This window comes from Mastigoproctus giganteus, chromosome 10 (assembly GCF_048544385.1).
Source record: "Mastigoproctus giganteus isolate SK-2022 chromosome 10, ASM4854438v1, whole genome shotgun sequence".
NCBI lineage: Eukaryota > Metazoa > Arthropoda > Arachnida > Uropygi > Thelyphonidae > Mastigoproctus > Mastigoproctus giganteus.
In genome coordinates this window covers 67,856,008-67,871,116 of record NC_143584.1, presented here as the reverse complement: position 1 = coordinate 67,871,116, position 15,109 = coordinate 67,856,008, and the positions used below count along the sequence as shown (strand labels likewise).

General features: G+C 37.3%; 1 protein-coding gene across 1 annotated transcript in view; it reads left to right on the top strand.

Moving 5' to 3' along the window:
* The window catches only part of Wwox (WW domain-containing oxidoreductase), a 190,983-nt gene extending 189,567 nt beyond the window's left edge, over window positions 1-1,416 (top strand). Inside the window, exon 9 of the mRNA XM_090384097.1 lies at window positions 1,028-1,416. Coding sequence (XP_090240223.1) covers window positions 1,028-1,222 — 195 coding nt within the window. The 3' untranslated portion in view covers window positions 1,223-1,416. The remainder of the gene's footprint in view (window positions 1-1,027) is intronic.
* The last annotated feature ends 13,693 nt before the right edge of the window (window positions 1,417-15,109 follow it).

Sequence of the window (15,109 nt, the reverse complement as noted above, 5' to 3'; positions counted from 1 at the left end):
ACTGAAGGATCATGGTAGTTATTCTCCACATGTGCACAGAGTGGAAATAGTTTCAGAAGTGCTCTGTGTGAAACCATTCATCTTTATTAATGGTGTTGGAATCTTAAAAAAAATGTAAGTTCTTGAGCCATTTATGGTGCCAATACTTATGCAAGTGATAATTGAATCTCCTGGAGAAATTTGATTTTCCTCTCAGAAGTGCTCTAACATACCCCACCATCCCCACTGTCATCTTGGTCTTTAAGTCTACATGTTGACTTCCTACATAACACTCTCCACAATCTGGATGCTTGATCTTGTATTTAGTCCCAACTTCATTAGGTACACGATCCTTTGCTCTTAATGCAATAGTGTGTTATCCACACCGTATTGTTTGGAAAGAATTAACACATCAATTTAGTCTAGTATGTTGAGACACTTCTAGAAAAGCTCAATAAAAGAATCAAAAGAATAATTCCTGGAAATACAGCAATGTTACCGCAACTTTTTTTTTTTTTTTTGCTAATGCTGTATAAGCTTGCTTTCTAGCATCATTTGCCACTACTAATACTAAAATGACAATGTGCAGCATCGGCAAGAATTTTGTCTTACTGGGATTTGAAGGTGTCTGGCATCCTCCCATACTGCAGATTTAGCCCTAGGTGACTCCCCAAACATTAAAGAAACATTTCCAAGGCAACATCTATGACTGATGATGAAGTGAAAGCAGCTGTGAAGATGATGTTTACCTCTCAGCTAAAAGAATTTTACCTGAATGGCACATAAAACTTAAGTGCTGGATGAACAAAAAAATATACCTTTAGATAAAAAAGTTATCTTTAATGTGATGCATCCTTTTCCTTCATACTGTTAGGTCATTGTTTTAAAACTTAAGATTTATGGAGAAAACTTTGCCATAGTAGATTTTGGTTATCACAAATTTAAATAATTATCATTTTCATATGTTTTATTAATCGGAAATACAACCTTTTATTTAATTTTATAATTTTATTTGCAATTAATTCGTATTTAATATTTTTTTCCATAGCAACAAGCAGCATCAACAAGTGTATACTGTGCTACAGCACCAGAACTAGAAAATTTAGGAGGGATGTATTTCAATAATTGTTATCAGTGTACTCCTTCGCTTGAAGCAAATGACAAAGACCTAGCTAAGATTGTGTGGGATATTAGTGAAAATATGGTTCTTTTTGCTCTTGCTAAAGAAAAGGCAGCCATATGAGAAAGACTAGTGTATACTCTAGGAATATATGAATATTTGATAGTTGAGATGTTTCTTTCTAGTATAATATCTTTTGGACATTATGGATTTCTGTATGGTAAACCAACAAAAAATTTGTCTCCATATTTAAATAGTTCATATTTTTGAAATGGAACATGCACACAGAGAAAGAGATTAATGTGTATAGGATTATTAAGAAGTTCAGTATGTAATTAAATTATGGGCCACTGATTTCAAGTTAATAATAATAATCCTTTATTTATAAATACAATTTAGGGTATTAAAATATTCTATGTATTCATAGAATATTTTCATCCCTTGGCTTCTAAGATGAGAGGAGTTTAAAAGAATTAAAAATATGAGTTAACAGGTGTTATGTAAATCATTGCCATGTCAGTTTTAAGTTCCTCCATTTAATCAACATTTTGAGAAGCAGCATCATGAGTATGACCTGTAATGTATGACATGAGTATGACATTATGAGTAATGACATGTTCACTGCATCAGTGCATATAAGTGTTATGCCACAGCACCCAATGTGTACCATAAATGGATACATGTGGTCATTGTTAAGGGGCCAGTGTACAAGTGGTTTAAAAGTAAAGGTACATGAAATGAACTGCTTGATTTTGTTGGCACACTGATTGTCCAGAGTTCAGTCAGTGTCAGCACACTGACTGAACTCTGGGCATCAATGATTCATTTTTGTTTATACACATTGGTATACATTTCTATTTGTTTTTTGCTTTGTGTTGAGATTAGTTTATGTACATGAAATAAACTTTCAGGAAAATTGAATTTAATTCAAATTTTCAATACTCAAAATTAAAATTCGATGATTTTAAACTATTACTTATGAATTTTCAGAATGTTGTTATTTCTCAACATTCTGAAAATTACGGAACATTGAATGGTCCTCTCAAATATAGGTGGCAGCGAATGTGTTAATCAGCTGAAAACACACACACACAAAAGCATTGCATTCTGAACATAAAAGGATACACAGTTTTCTAAATAAATATATATTCATTTCTGTATACTTTTCACATTCTAAATGTTTTTTCTTATTCAAAGTAGTTTTGTAATCAGTGTGGTGGTAGTGTATTTCTGATGCCATGTTGATTATTTTTTTACCATTTATCTATGCATATAATGATTCTTGTATAATTTTTAAAATTCTTGTGGAATACAAAAAATATTTGCTTTTAATGACATAAAAATAAAAAAGACTCTCATCTTCCATAAATCTCAGCCTGTGTAGGAGACTGAATTGCTGCTTTCTTCTTTATCAGAGGGAGAAGCTGGTAGCAATAAGTTAAATGAATGTTTATAAAACTGATGACCAGTTTATTAGGCATGTAGACCTAACTGCAAGTAGCATCTCATTTACTCCTCTGAACAGCCTTCAGTTCATCAGGGCATGGATTCCATGGGATTCTGAAAGCATTACACAAGGATGTTGGCCACTACAGACTTAATTGCATCCAGCAGTTAAATAGCAACGGATCCTGCCATCCTCAGCTCATTCTACTTCATCCCATGTAGTGTTCAATTTGTGTTGATCTGGTAACTGGGCAGGCCAGTGACATATGGCAAAGTTACTTTTACACTCCTATAACCATTCCTAAACATTCAATACTTTTTGAAACATCTGTTACCAGATGAATAAACTGTGAACATGAAGAGATGCACCTGCTCACTAAATGTTGTAGGCTGTGGCATTCAGCCTACAACATTAATTCATTAATCCTATCTGTGATTCGTGTTCCTGTTGCCATATGTTGATCCTGATAGCAGGGCCAGTATAGGCAACAGGAGAAAATCAGGATTTGTTGGACCAGGCAATCTTTATCACACTCCTTAAATGTCCAGTATTGATATTCCTGAACTTGCAGACGCTTGTTTTTTGTTGACAGGTGGAACCCAGTGAGGTTACATGCCGATATACCCCATCCATGACACAATGTGACACATTGTTCATTCTGTTATACTCTTTCAAACACCAGTATTGTAATGTGCTACATTTTGAATACAATTAAACACTTAACTTTTTTATTTTTCCCAAGGTAGTGCTAAATCAACACTTAGTTTACAACCTTATAAAGTTTTAAAAACTATAAATTTTAGTATTCAAAGAACTATCATGTCCTTGACCCTCAATTTAAAAACAAGCAAGACACCAAGAGACATGTTTAAAATTTATCACCTACCCCAAAGTCGGACATGACCTTGAAACCATTTTCAAGAACTGGCTAACCTTACACACAAAGAGGGAATTTTTATGTAACTTATACTTGGTAGCAGGTGAAGGAGATTATTTTCCATGAATTCCTTGGAATTCCAAGGCAAACACAGAAAAGACCAGAAATCTAAAATGAAATGTGAACATATAATGTTTGAATCACATGTTGCCTCATCTGTAAATCATTATATTTATTGTAACAACTGACAGTGGTTCAATTAACTTTATTATAGATAGAATAAAATAAATACAATATAAGATATGCATAAATAAAAATGTTAAAGCAGATAAAGTATAAATAATAGCATTATTTTATTCTATCTTTAATAAAGTTTAATTTAACCATTTTGTTGTTTGTTACAACAAACATAACGATATGCATCGCAACACTCAAGGCCTGTTTTCTAATGCTCATCTGCAAAGTTTTAGATATTGAAAGTCTGGTATAATTATGCAAAGTATCTATTATACTGATTTTATAAAAGGTAGAATTGTGGTACAGAGAAATGGCATGATATACCACTCAGACACTCCTGGGTGATTAGAGGATGCAGAATGCTCTAACCTTTTTAACTGTATGTCTGGGGGAACTACCACTACATTACTAATAGTAATAGTGGCAAATGATGCAAGAAAGCAAGCTTATATAGCAACTATATGCAGTATGTGAGATACTGCATGCTAAGTTGTGCTTCTGGAATGCACTTATCATCATCATTGTGATTTAAAAATAGTTTCAAGTTTATGGATAGGATTTGTAATAATTTTTTATTCAAGTACAGTCTGTCCCGACCTGTGTAAGAGATACGTTTCAGGACTTATTATGTAAGTCGGGTTTTACATAACTCGGGAATGACTAATAAAATACTGCTACTATATCCCAGATATGCCAAAATTACAAAAACACATATCCTCAAAAACACATAACCTCCTGCAAGTTTGTCGCACTGGTAGTGAATCACCCTGTATATATATATATATATATATATATATATAACAGTTTTTTTAGTTAATTATAATACCAACTAGATAAATTGGAGAATTTAGCATAAAAGTATTAGGGATGCAAACTATACTCATTTCTGTTTGCCATTGCCAGATGGAAAATGGCAAACAGAAACAGATAGCTTCAGCTAATTATTGATGGGATATATTGAGTGGAGCTAGCCTTAACGTTCCATTCAATGTATCCACATATCTATAATTAGCTATATTATCATTTTAATTTTACTATTTTATATTATTTTATTTTATGTGTTTATTTATAGGGTACAACAAAGAAGTTCAACTTAGGTTACCTAAACTTGGCGGTTTGAACTAATGAGTATAGTTTGCGCCCTTAATACATTTATGCTAAATTCTCCAATTTATCTAGTTGGTATTACAGTTAACTAAAAAATTGTTATATACAGAGAGATGTAATGTACAATCATAAATTTGATGGCATTAATCTGTTCTGTCACTTTCTCCATTTCTATTTCTTATATTCTTTTACATAACTTCCCATATATATAGATAATAATAATTTCAATAATCACGTATTGTATAAGAATTGAATTCTCCGTCAATCGCTTGCAAACCCATTGATGACATTTTCAATAAATTTCTTCTTTACTGTTTCCTCTTCTAGTTTCTTCCTGTGCACACTAATCATACATAAATCTTATAGGCGAGTTTCTGAGATAGTGGACACCTTAACCATGTTTTCACACATCTCAAGGTGCTGAAACTTCTTTCAATGGTACAGGTCGTAACAGGTAGTCATACCAATAGTTATTGCCGAATTAATAGAAGGGAAATAGTCACAATGTTCCAAAACTTCTGGTAAAGTTTGGGGAATATCAGTCGATGAACCAAAAACAGGAACTCTGTTTTATTGCTGCAATAGATGAAACACTTGTTCTATGGTTACCCCGCCGCGGGCCGAAACCGGCCAACCCGTAATAAAATTTTAAGGCAGACAAAGCGTCCCATGGTCAAGGGTGTAAGGTTACATATCTCAATCACTTTTACGATTATAATTTGAGGAATTTTTTACTCAATCCCAGAGAGGGGCAAGTGCCCCGTTTGCCCCCCTCTGCAGACGCCCGTGGTTCCAGCTTATGTTCTAGTTACCTTTAACTTCCCGAAAGACTGAGTCAAACGCCTTACTAAAATCTAAATAATTATGTCGAAATTGTTCCCTACATCCAGCTTGTGAGCAACTGTATCAAAATCATTTACCAGGTTAGTTAAACATAACACTAGCCAACACGATTTTTACCTCCAAGAACTTAAATGCTGTTTTTAACCAATTTTTATGCATAGATTTCGAAAATCACCATGATAGTTTCACATCATGTCACAGTTATTAAATATAGAGGGAGTTGCGTTTTACCAAAATATCTATTTTGCATAATCTAGCCAGTAATGTATGACACACTGATTTATTTTAACAGATATAAGCCAATTCTCTTAATTTTAGCAATTGATTCTGGCCTGGCCTCGGATTTCTTGTGATAAACATAATCAGACTTCTACCTATAGTTGTTAGGTTCAAATTCCGATGCAACAATTTACAATTTGAAGAGAGCACACATTGTTTTTGGTGAGGATTTTTGTAGGCTGTGCCAAGGTTTTCCAAGTATTAACTGATTGTGACATATTCTCAGGGTTGTAAATCCATCCTCCAAACAAACAGCTGGAGAGTAGGCCTGCAACCTTTGTGGTAGTAGTAAAATAATTTCCAGCTCTACCTGCCGATTTGCAAATATTTTCCTTTTCGGTGTTTTCACATGAGTAGAACTAGTAAGTTGCCATTTCTGTGTACTGTACTGATAAAAATTGAATTTGTGTTGTTTTTATATAGGAGTGTTCAAAACTGAATTAACCTTATCAGAAATTCATTTAGTGCTACAATGAATAAGCAAACACATAGGAAGTGCATCAATCATCCAGACAATTTTTGCTATGTTTGTGTTTGGTTTACCCCAAAGACAAAGGAAAAATGTCTATAACATTACAAAACTTTTGTATTCTTTTTATTTCAGATGTAAAATTGGTGATCAAGACAAACTTTGGGTGCCTCAAAAGTGTATTACCTGTACGACAAACCTTACCTCCAAGTAGGAAGTGGTTACATAGCAAACTCAAAGCATTACCTTTTGCAGTCCCTATGGTTTGCCAAGAACCATCTAACCATATTATTAGCATTAGCATTAGTAGAGGCATTTGATGCAAGAAAGCAAGCTTATGCAGCATCAGCTAAAAAAAAAAATAATAAATAAATAAAAAATAACCACTTCCACTTCACCCCTCTGTTCATTCGAAATACCTGTCCAGCTGAGCCTTAAACTTATTTAGGCTATCAACTTCCACGACAAGGGATGGAAGTCTGTTCCACCAACTAACCACCAGCTGGCTAAAGGCAAATTTCCTCACATCTATCCTACATCTGTCTTTCCTCAATTTGAATTTATGCCCTCTCAGGTGATTACTCTGAGCAAGAGGAAGAATCCCATCAGCATTGAGCATGCTCAAACCATTCAAGGCTTTATACACCTCTATCAGATCACTTCGCTGGTGCCTAGTCTCCAGACACTGTAATTTGCAAAACTTAAGCCTTTCTTCGTAAGAGCACCCCTTTGTTCCATTCACTAATCTTGTTGCCCTTCTCTGCACTCGTTCCAGCATCTCTACATCCTTCTTGAAATGAGGCCTCCAGACCTGTATACAGTAGTCTAGGTGTGGCCTGACCATTGCCTTATACAAAGGTATAATCACCTCCTTATCCCTGCTAGAAAAATTCCTATATATCATTGACAATACACCATGAGCTACTCTTGCAGCCCGTCTGCACTGCTCAGAAAACTTCCTATCTGCCTGCACATCCACCCCCAGGTCCCTTTCATTCTCTACCACTGTCAGTGTAGTACCACAGAGTTGATACGTTGCTCTGGGGTTGCTGTTTCCCATATGTAGTACTTTACATTTGTCAATGTTAAACTTCATTTGTCACCTCTCAGCCCATCTGCTCAACCTTTCCAGATCCTGTTGCAGTAGCATAGTGTCAGTAGTGTCCTTGACAACCCTGCCAACCTTCGTATCGTCTGCAGACTTGGACATTAAGCTTGATATACCATCATCAATATCATTTATAAATACAAAAAACAATAATGGACCCAATGCTGAACCCTGAGGGACTCCACTAATAACATTAGTCCACAATGAGCAGTGTCCATTTATTACCACTCTCTGTCTTCTCCCCCTCAACCACCCCTTTATTCATAGCAGCAATTTGCCTCCAATGCCACACTGCTCCAATTTGTGCAGCAGTCTTCTATGTGCAACAGTATCAAAAGCCTTTCTAAGATCCAAGTATATAATATCAAAGTTATTCCCTGCATCCAGTTCTTTTGTGACTGCATCATAGTATCCAATCAAATTGGTCAGGCAAGACTTCCCCTTAACAAAACCATGCTGTGTCTGAGCTATAACTGAAGTCTTGCTAGATGATCCTGCAGTGCTTCTTTAACCAGTGCCTCCATTAATTTTCTGGGAACAGAAGTTAAACTAACAGGTCTATAATTACTTGTGTCTCCCTTTGATCCTCCTTTGTGAATTGGGGTCACTTGCACATCTCCAGTCCATGGGTACTTCCCCTGAGTCCAAGGAAGCTCTCATAATTATAGCTAAGGGTTTGCTTACTTCCTTTGCTGTCTCCTTTAATATAACTGGATAGATCCCATCCACCCCAGGTGCCTTTCTTGTATTTATCTTCAACAATTTCTCCTCCACTTTACTCTCAGTTATTACAAGATTCTCTAGCTTACTGCCAGAGTTGAATACACCTCTGGCATTCCCCTCGCTGAATAACTCCTCATGTGAGAATGTCGATGCAAAATATTCATTTAGTTTGTTAGCTACCTGAGCAGGATCATCAACAGTTGACCCATCGATATCAAGTGGACCAATCTGATTCATCCCCTTCCTACTAGTGTTTACATAAGTAAAGAACTCTTTGCTGTTTTTCTTTGTATTCCTTGCGAAAGATTTCTCGTAATCTGCCTTCACTTGCCTAACCTCCTTTGTAACTTGGTTACAGGTCAACTTGTATCTATCAGGCTTCTGTGTCACGTGTTAATTTGTATATAATATCGGTGTAAATACACCATAGTTAACCCATATATTTGAGCTACGATTGTAGCGTAGAAGGCATCGTTTTAAATGTATCTCATAATGTGGTTGCCTTCACAACAAGATAGCTACTATTGAATTACTTCAAATAAATAACGCTTCTCTAGTAGAGAAGGCTACTGTTATTTATTTTCAGCGGTACCACCACCCAGACGATCGTTTCGTAGCTTTTTGGCTTCGTCATCAGTGAGCGGGTAGGTACCCAGGTAATACAACAAGCCATCTCAGTTGCGAAGTTATATCCACATTATGAGAGATGCCAGAAGGGTGTGGTGGTAATGTATTTGGAAAATTAAATGCACTAGGCATAATCCTTATGGGTTTTGATAATTAACTATATAATATCGGTGTAAATACACCATAGTTAACCCATATATTTGAGCTACGATTGTAGCGTAGAAGGCATCGTTTTAAATGTATCTCATAATGTGGTTGCCTTCACAACAAGATAGCTACTATTGAATTACTTCAAATAAATAACGCTTCTCTAGTAGAGAAGGCTACTGTTATTTATTTTCAGCGGTACCACCACCCAGACGATCGTTTCGAAGCTTTTTGGCTTCGTCATCAGTGAGCGGGTAGGTACCCAGGTAATACAACAAGCCATCTCAGTTGCGAAGTTATATCCACATTATGAGAGATGCCAGAAGGGTGTGGTGGTAATGTATTTGGAAAATTAAATGCACTAGGCATAATCCTTATGGGTTTTGATAATTAACTATATAATATCGGTGTAAATACACCATAGTTAACCCATATATTTGAGCTACGATTGTAGTGTAGAAGGCATCGTTTTAAATGTATCTCATAATGTGGTTGCCTTCACAACAAGATAGCTACTATTGAATTACTTCAAATAAATAACGCTTCTCTAGTAGAGAAGGCTACTGTTATTTATTTTCAGCGGTACCACCACCCAGACGATCGTTTCGAAGCTTTTTGGCTTCGTCATCAGTGAGCGGGTAGGTACCCAGGTAATACAACAAGCCATCTCAGTTGCGAAGTTATATCCACATTATGAGAGATGCCAGAAGGGTGTGGTGGTAATGTATTTGGAAAATTAAATGCACTAGGCATAATCCTTATGGGTTTTGATAATTAACTAGTATGTATCCCATGCATTTTTCTTCTCTACCATATGTCTCATTAGTTCATCTGACATCCACTTAGGCCTAAACCTTGAACAAATATCTTAGTTGGTATGTAAAGCCTAGTAGCTTCCAAGATAAGTTCTTTGAATGCTTCCCATTTTGAATTTGCTGTTGGTAACATCATCAGTTGGTCCCCCTGTATAGAATTTAAAAACTGTCTCAGTCCATCGTAGTCGCCTTGACGAAAGCAATAACCCTTCCCTTTACCCCTAATGGTAGTTACCTCTTTGAGTAAATCCCACTTCAGCACACGTGATCACTGCCACCTAGTGGTTCATTTACGTGCAGATTCTTAATGCATGAAGAATCACTGCTGATAATCAAATCAAGAGTATTACTCCCTCTAGTTGCCTCCCGAACATGCTGATGTAGAAAACAATCATCCAATAAATACACAAAAGCCTTACTAGTGTGTGAGTGACCAACCCACAAATTCCAGTCAATATCTGGGAAATTCAAATTCCCCATTATAAGACTTTCTGATTTACTGGCCCACTCTATTTCCCTGTACAGTTTCTTATTACATTCATCAGAGTATAATTATAGCACACTCCTACTCTCAGTTTTGATCTCCCAATGCTTATGTCACACCAAACTGACTCGACACTGCACTGTCCAGCGATGTCGACTGGCTTCACTTCCTTGGATTTTGTGTGTTTCTTAACTAATAGCATAACCCCTCCTCCCTTCCTTTCCTGTCTATCCTTTTAGTACATATTGTACTCCCCAAATTCCAGTTCTGCATTCCTTATATCTGTGTGACACCACATCTCTGATATCCCAACAATATCTGCCTTTGATGTTTTGAGCAATACTTCAAATTCATCAAATTTATTTACCAAACTCCTAGCATTGGTGTACATGCAAGTATACATGCACCTGTTCTTTTTCTTAGCTACCCTAACACAACCCATGTGTTTACTTGTACCCCAATGATTCCCAGCAGTCTCTGAAATATCCTGCATCTTATTTTCCAGGCTGCGACTCATTCCAATAGAAGCAGTGCAAGAATCACTTTCACCTCTGCCAGTGGCTACTGTTAATCTATTAGTCCTTGTTTCCCCCCAATCTAGCAGTTTTCCAACCCACCTAACACTGCCTCGATAGCATCAGCAAACATTCTTGCACCCTTTCTATTTAAGTGTATCCCATCCCTGTAGAAGCAGTCTCTCCTGTTAACAAGTACAGACCAGGCTGAAAAAAATTCTACCCCTTGAGCCTTGCACAATCTTTCCAGGGCCGAATTGATCGACAGGGCTCTCATCATATACTCCCTCCTATCGTGTCTGGGCAGAATTGCAGACACTTTCAAATTCAATCCTAATTCACGGCTTTTTTTTCAACAGTGACCTGTACTTGTTAAGTAATTCCGCCGGTCTCCTACTCTTAATATCATTAGTGCCAACGCGTACAACCATATCACCTTTTTTGCCCTTAAAAGATGATATCCGTTCTACAACGTCATCAACCTTTGCCCCTGGCAAAGGTTGATGATGCTACTTCTGATTCTTATTGATTGCTACTTCTGTATGACAAATATATCTGGTATGTAATGACTCTGATGAGTGTAACAAACAACTACAGAGAAATAGTGGGCTAGTACAACATATTGCCTTATAATGGGGGATTTTAATTTTTTTAGATGTAAACTGGGACTTGTGGGTGGTCACTTGCATACCAGCAAGAATTTTGTGGATTTATTGGATGATTCCTTTCTACAGCAGCATGTTTGAGAGGCAACCAGAGGGAGTAATACTCTTCGTCTGAATATCAGCAGTGATGATTGATGCATTAAGAATCTGCAGATAAAGGAACCACTAGGTGGCAGTGATCACAGTGTACTGATGTTGGATTTACTCAGAGATGTAACTACCAATAGGGGTAAAGGGATTTTTGTTTTCGTAAAGGTGACTACAGCTCTCTCAGATAGGTTAAATTCTATACAGTGAGATCAACTGATGATGTTAAAAACAGCAAATTCTAAATGGGAAGCATTCAAGGAATTAATCTTGGAAGCTACTATGCTTTTCGTACCAATTAAGAAATACTGTTCAAGGTTTAAGCCTAAACAGATGTCAGATGAACTAATGAGACTCATGCAGAGAAGCATAATGTGTCGATGCATAGAAATTATCAGGTGACAGAAGCCTATGACAGATATATGTGTATGCTAGTCTAATCAAATCACAAAGAGGATTAGGCAAGAGAAGGCAGATTACAAGACATCTTTAAAAAAGGATGCAAAGACTGATTTACTTATGTAAATGCTAGAAGGAAGTGAATAAATCAGATTGGTCCCTTTATATATCAATGGTTTGATTGTTGATGATTCTGTTCAAGCAGCTAACAACCTGAATGAGTATTTTGTATCTATACTCACATGAGTTCTTTAGGGAAGAGGACATCAGAAGTTTATTGCCGACCAGGCTAGCCAGGTGGTAAAGTGCCTGCCTAGCAACCCAAAGGTCAGGAGTTCGAATCCCACCTCGGGCTTGGATCAGAGTAAAATGCAAAAACTTTGGGAGGTGCATTATGGCCACAGAAGCCGGATGCACCAACAACTAACAAAAAAAAAAAAAAAGTTTATCTAACTAACAGAGAGTTAGATGATTTTGTGATAACAGAGGAAAGTGGAAGAGAAATTGAAGTTAAATATAGGAAAGGATCCTGGGGTGGGAACGATTTATCTGTTATATTAAGGGAGGCAGCAAAAGGAGTAGTCAATCCCTTAGACATAATTATGAGAGCATTGGATTCAGGGAAGGTCCCCACAGACTGGAAATGTGCAAATGTATCCCCAGTTCACAAAGGGTGACATGAGTAATTACAGGCCTGTTAGTTTAACTTTTTACAGGGAAAATAATGAGAACTGGTTACAGAATTAATGCAGGATTGTCTAGACAAGAGTGCAGTTATACTCAGCATGGGTTTGTTAAGAGGAAATAGATGACATACACTGTGCTGCCACTTTATTAAGTACACCCCTACTATACCCACAAATGGTTTGTCCCACAATGTTGCAAGTCACATGACCACAGTTCTGAATATAAATGCAGCAGAACAACCTTTCTAGTCAGTCAAGTGTACAAACCATAGCAAGAATGGGGAAAAGGAGTGATCTAGTGGACTTCGAACGTGGCATGGTAGTAGACGCAAGACGTGCTGGACAAAGCATCTCTGAAACGGCAGTTCTGAACTTTTCACGCACCACAGTTTCAAGGGTGTATTGAGAATGGTGCAACGAACAGAAAACATCCTCTCAATGGCACTCCAGTGGAAGAAAATGACTTGTTGATGAGAGGTCAGAGAAGGATGGCTAGAATTGTGCAAGCAAACAGAGAGGCCACAATGTTACACATGACGCAGAAACGCAGAACAAAATATTGCAACAGACCACTAGGCATACTTTGTTGCGAATGGGTTACTACAGCCGATGGCCACATCGCGTACCTTTGTTATCAATGAAGAACAAGAAAGCACACCTGTGTGTACAGCAACACCAGTACTGGACTATAGAGGATTGGAAAACAGTTGCTTGGTCTGACGAGCCGAAGTTCCTGGTGCATCATGTTGATGGAATGGTCAGAATTTGGCAAAAACAACATGAATCCATGGACCTGTCATGTCTGACGACTACTGTGCAAGATGGTGGAGGCAGTGTTATGGTGTGGGGAATGTTTTCTTGGCACACGGGTACATTTATATGCATAGATTCCCGTCTGAATGCCACATCGTTGCTGACCAAGTGCATCCGTTCATGTTGACAGTTTATCCTCAGTCAGATGGTTACTTCCAGCAGGATAATGCACCAGTGCACAAAGCCCGAATCACTATGAAATGGTTTCAGGAATGTGACAATGACTTCTTTGCTGCAGTGGCCCGCCCAGTCCACGGATCTCAATTTTATTAAACATCTTTGGGATGAGCTGGAAAGGGTTGTTTGCTGCAGACCTACACCTCCGTCGAATCTCAAGCAACTGCGTGACACTCATGTCTGCATGGTAATACATTCCTGCACGTTTCCAGCATCTTGTTCAATCCATGCCTAGCCTAATTGCAGCTGTTTTGAAAGCTAAAGGAGGCTCGATGCGATACTAGGCAGGTGTACCTAATAAAGTGGCAGCACAGTGTAGATGGACAGTGCAATATTCAGTCAGTTTGGTGTGATATAAGCACTGAGAAAGCAAACATGAGAGTAGGAGTGTGTTATATGACTAATGAGTGCAATTATAATTGCATAGATATATAGAATGAGCCAGTAAATAAAATTGTGTTATAATGGGGGATTTTAACTTCTCAGATATTGACGGGAACTTGTGAGTTGGTTCCTCGCACACTAGCAAGACTTATGTGGATTTATTGAATGATTGTTTTCTGCAAGAGCGTGTTCCAGAGGCAATCAGAGAGGATAATACTCTTGATCTGGTTATCAGCAGTGATTATTCGTGAACAAAGAATTTGCAGATGAAGGAACCACTAGGTGGCACTGATCGCATATACTGATGCGTGATTTACTTAAAGGTAATACAAATTTTTATTACCACCAGGTGTAAAGAGAAGGGTTTTTGCTTCAGTGGTCTCAGACATTTTAAATTCTGTACAGTTGTACGAACTGATGATGTCGCCAACAGCAAATTCTAAGTGGGAAGCATTCAAGGAAATAATCACGAAAGCTACTAGGCTTTTCATACCAATTAAGAAATATTGTTCAAGGTTGAGGCCTAAATGGATGTCAGATGAACTAGTGAAACTCGTGGCAGAAAAGCAAAATGCATGCGATGCATATAAATTATCAGGTGCAGCAGAAACCCATGGCAGATATCAGCTACTCTGCAATCAAGTCACAAAGCAGGTTAGGTAAGCGAGGGCAGATTACGAGAAATCTTTGGCAACTGATGCCAAAAAAAAAAAAAAAAAGGCCTTCTGTATTTATATAAACTAGAAGGAAGAGGATGGATCAGATTGGTCCACTTGATATTGATGATCCTGCTCAGATAGCTGATAATCTGAATGAGCATTTTGCATCTACATTCAACATGAGGAATTATTAAAGAAGAAAATGCCTGAAGTTTCTCAATCTGTAACAGGGTGCTTAATGATTTTGTAATAACAGAGAAAAGTGGAGGAGAAATTGTTGAAGTTAAATATAAGAAAGGCACCTGTGCTGGATGCGATATATTTATTATTATTATTATTATTATTAGCCACATGGTGCAAGGAAGCCTGAGGCTTATGCTACACCAGCCAAAAAAAAAAATTTCTGAATTATCCTGAGAGAGAGAGAGAAAGAGAACAAGAATCAGAAGTAGAAGGGAATCA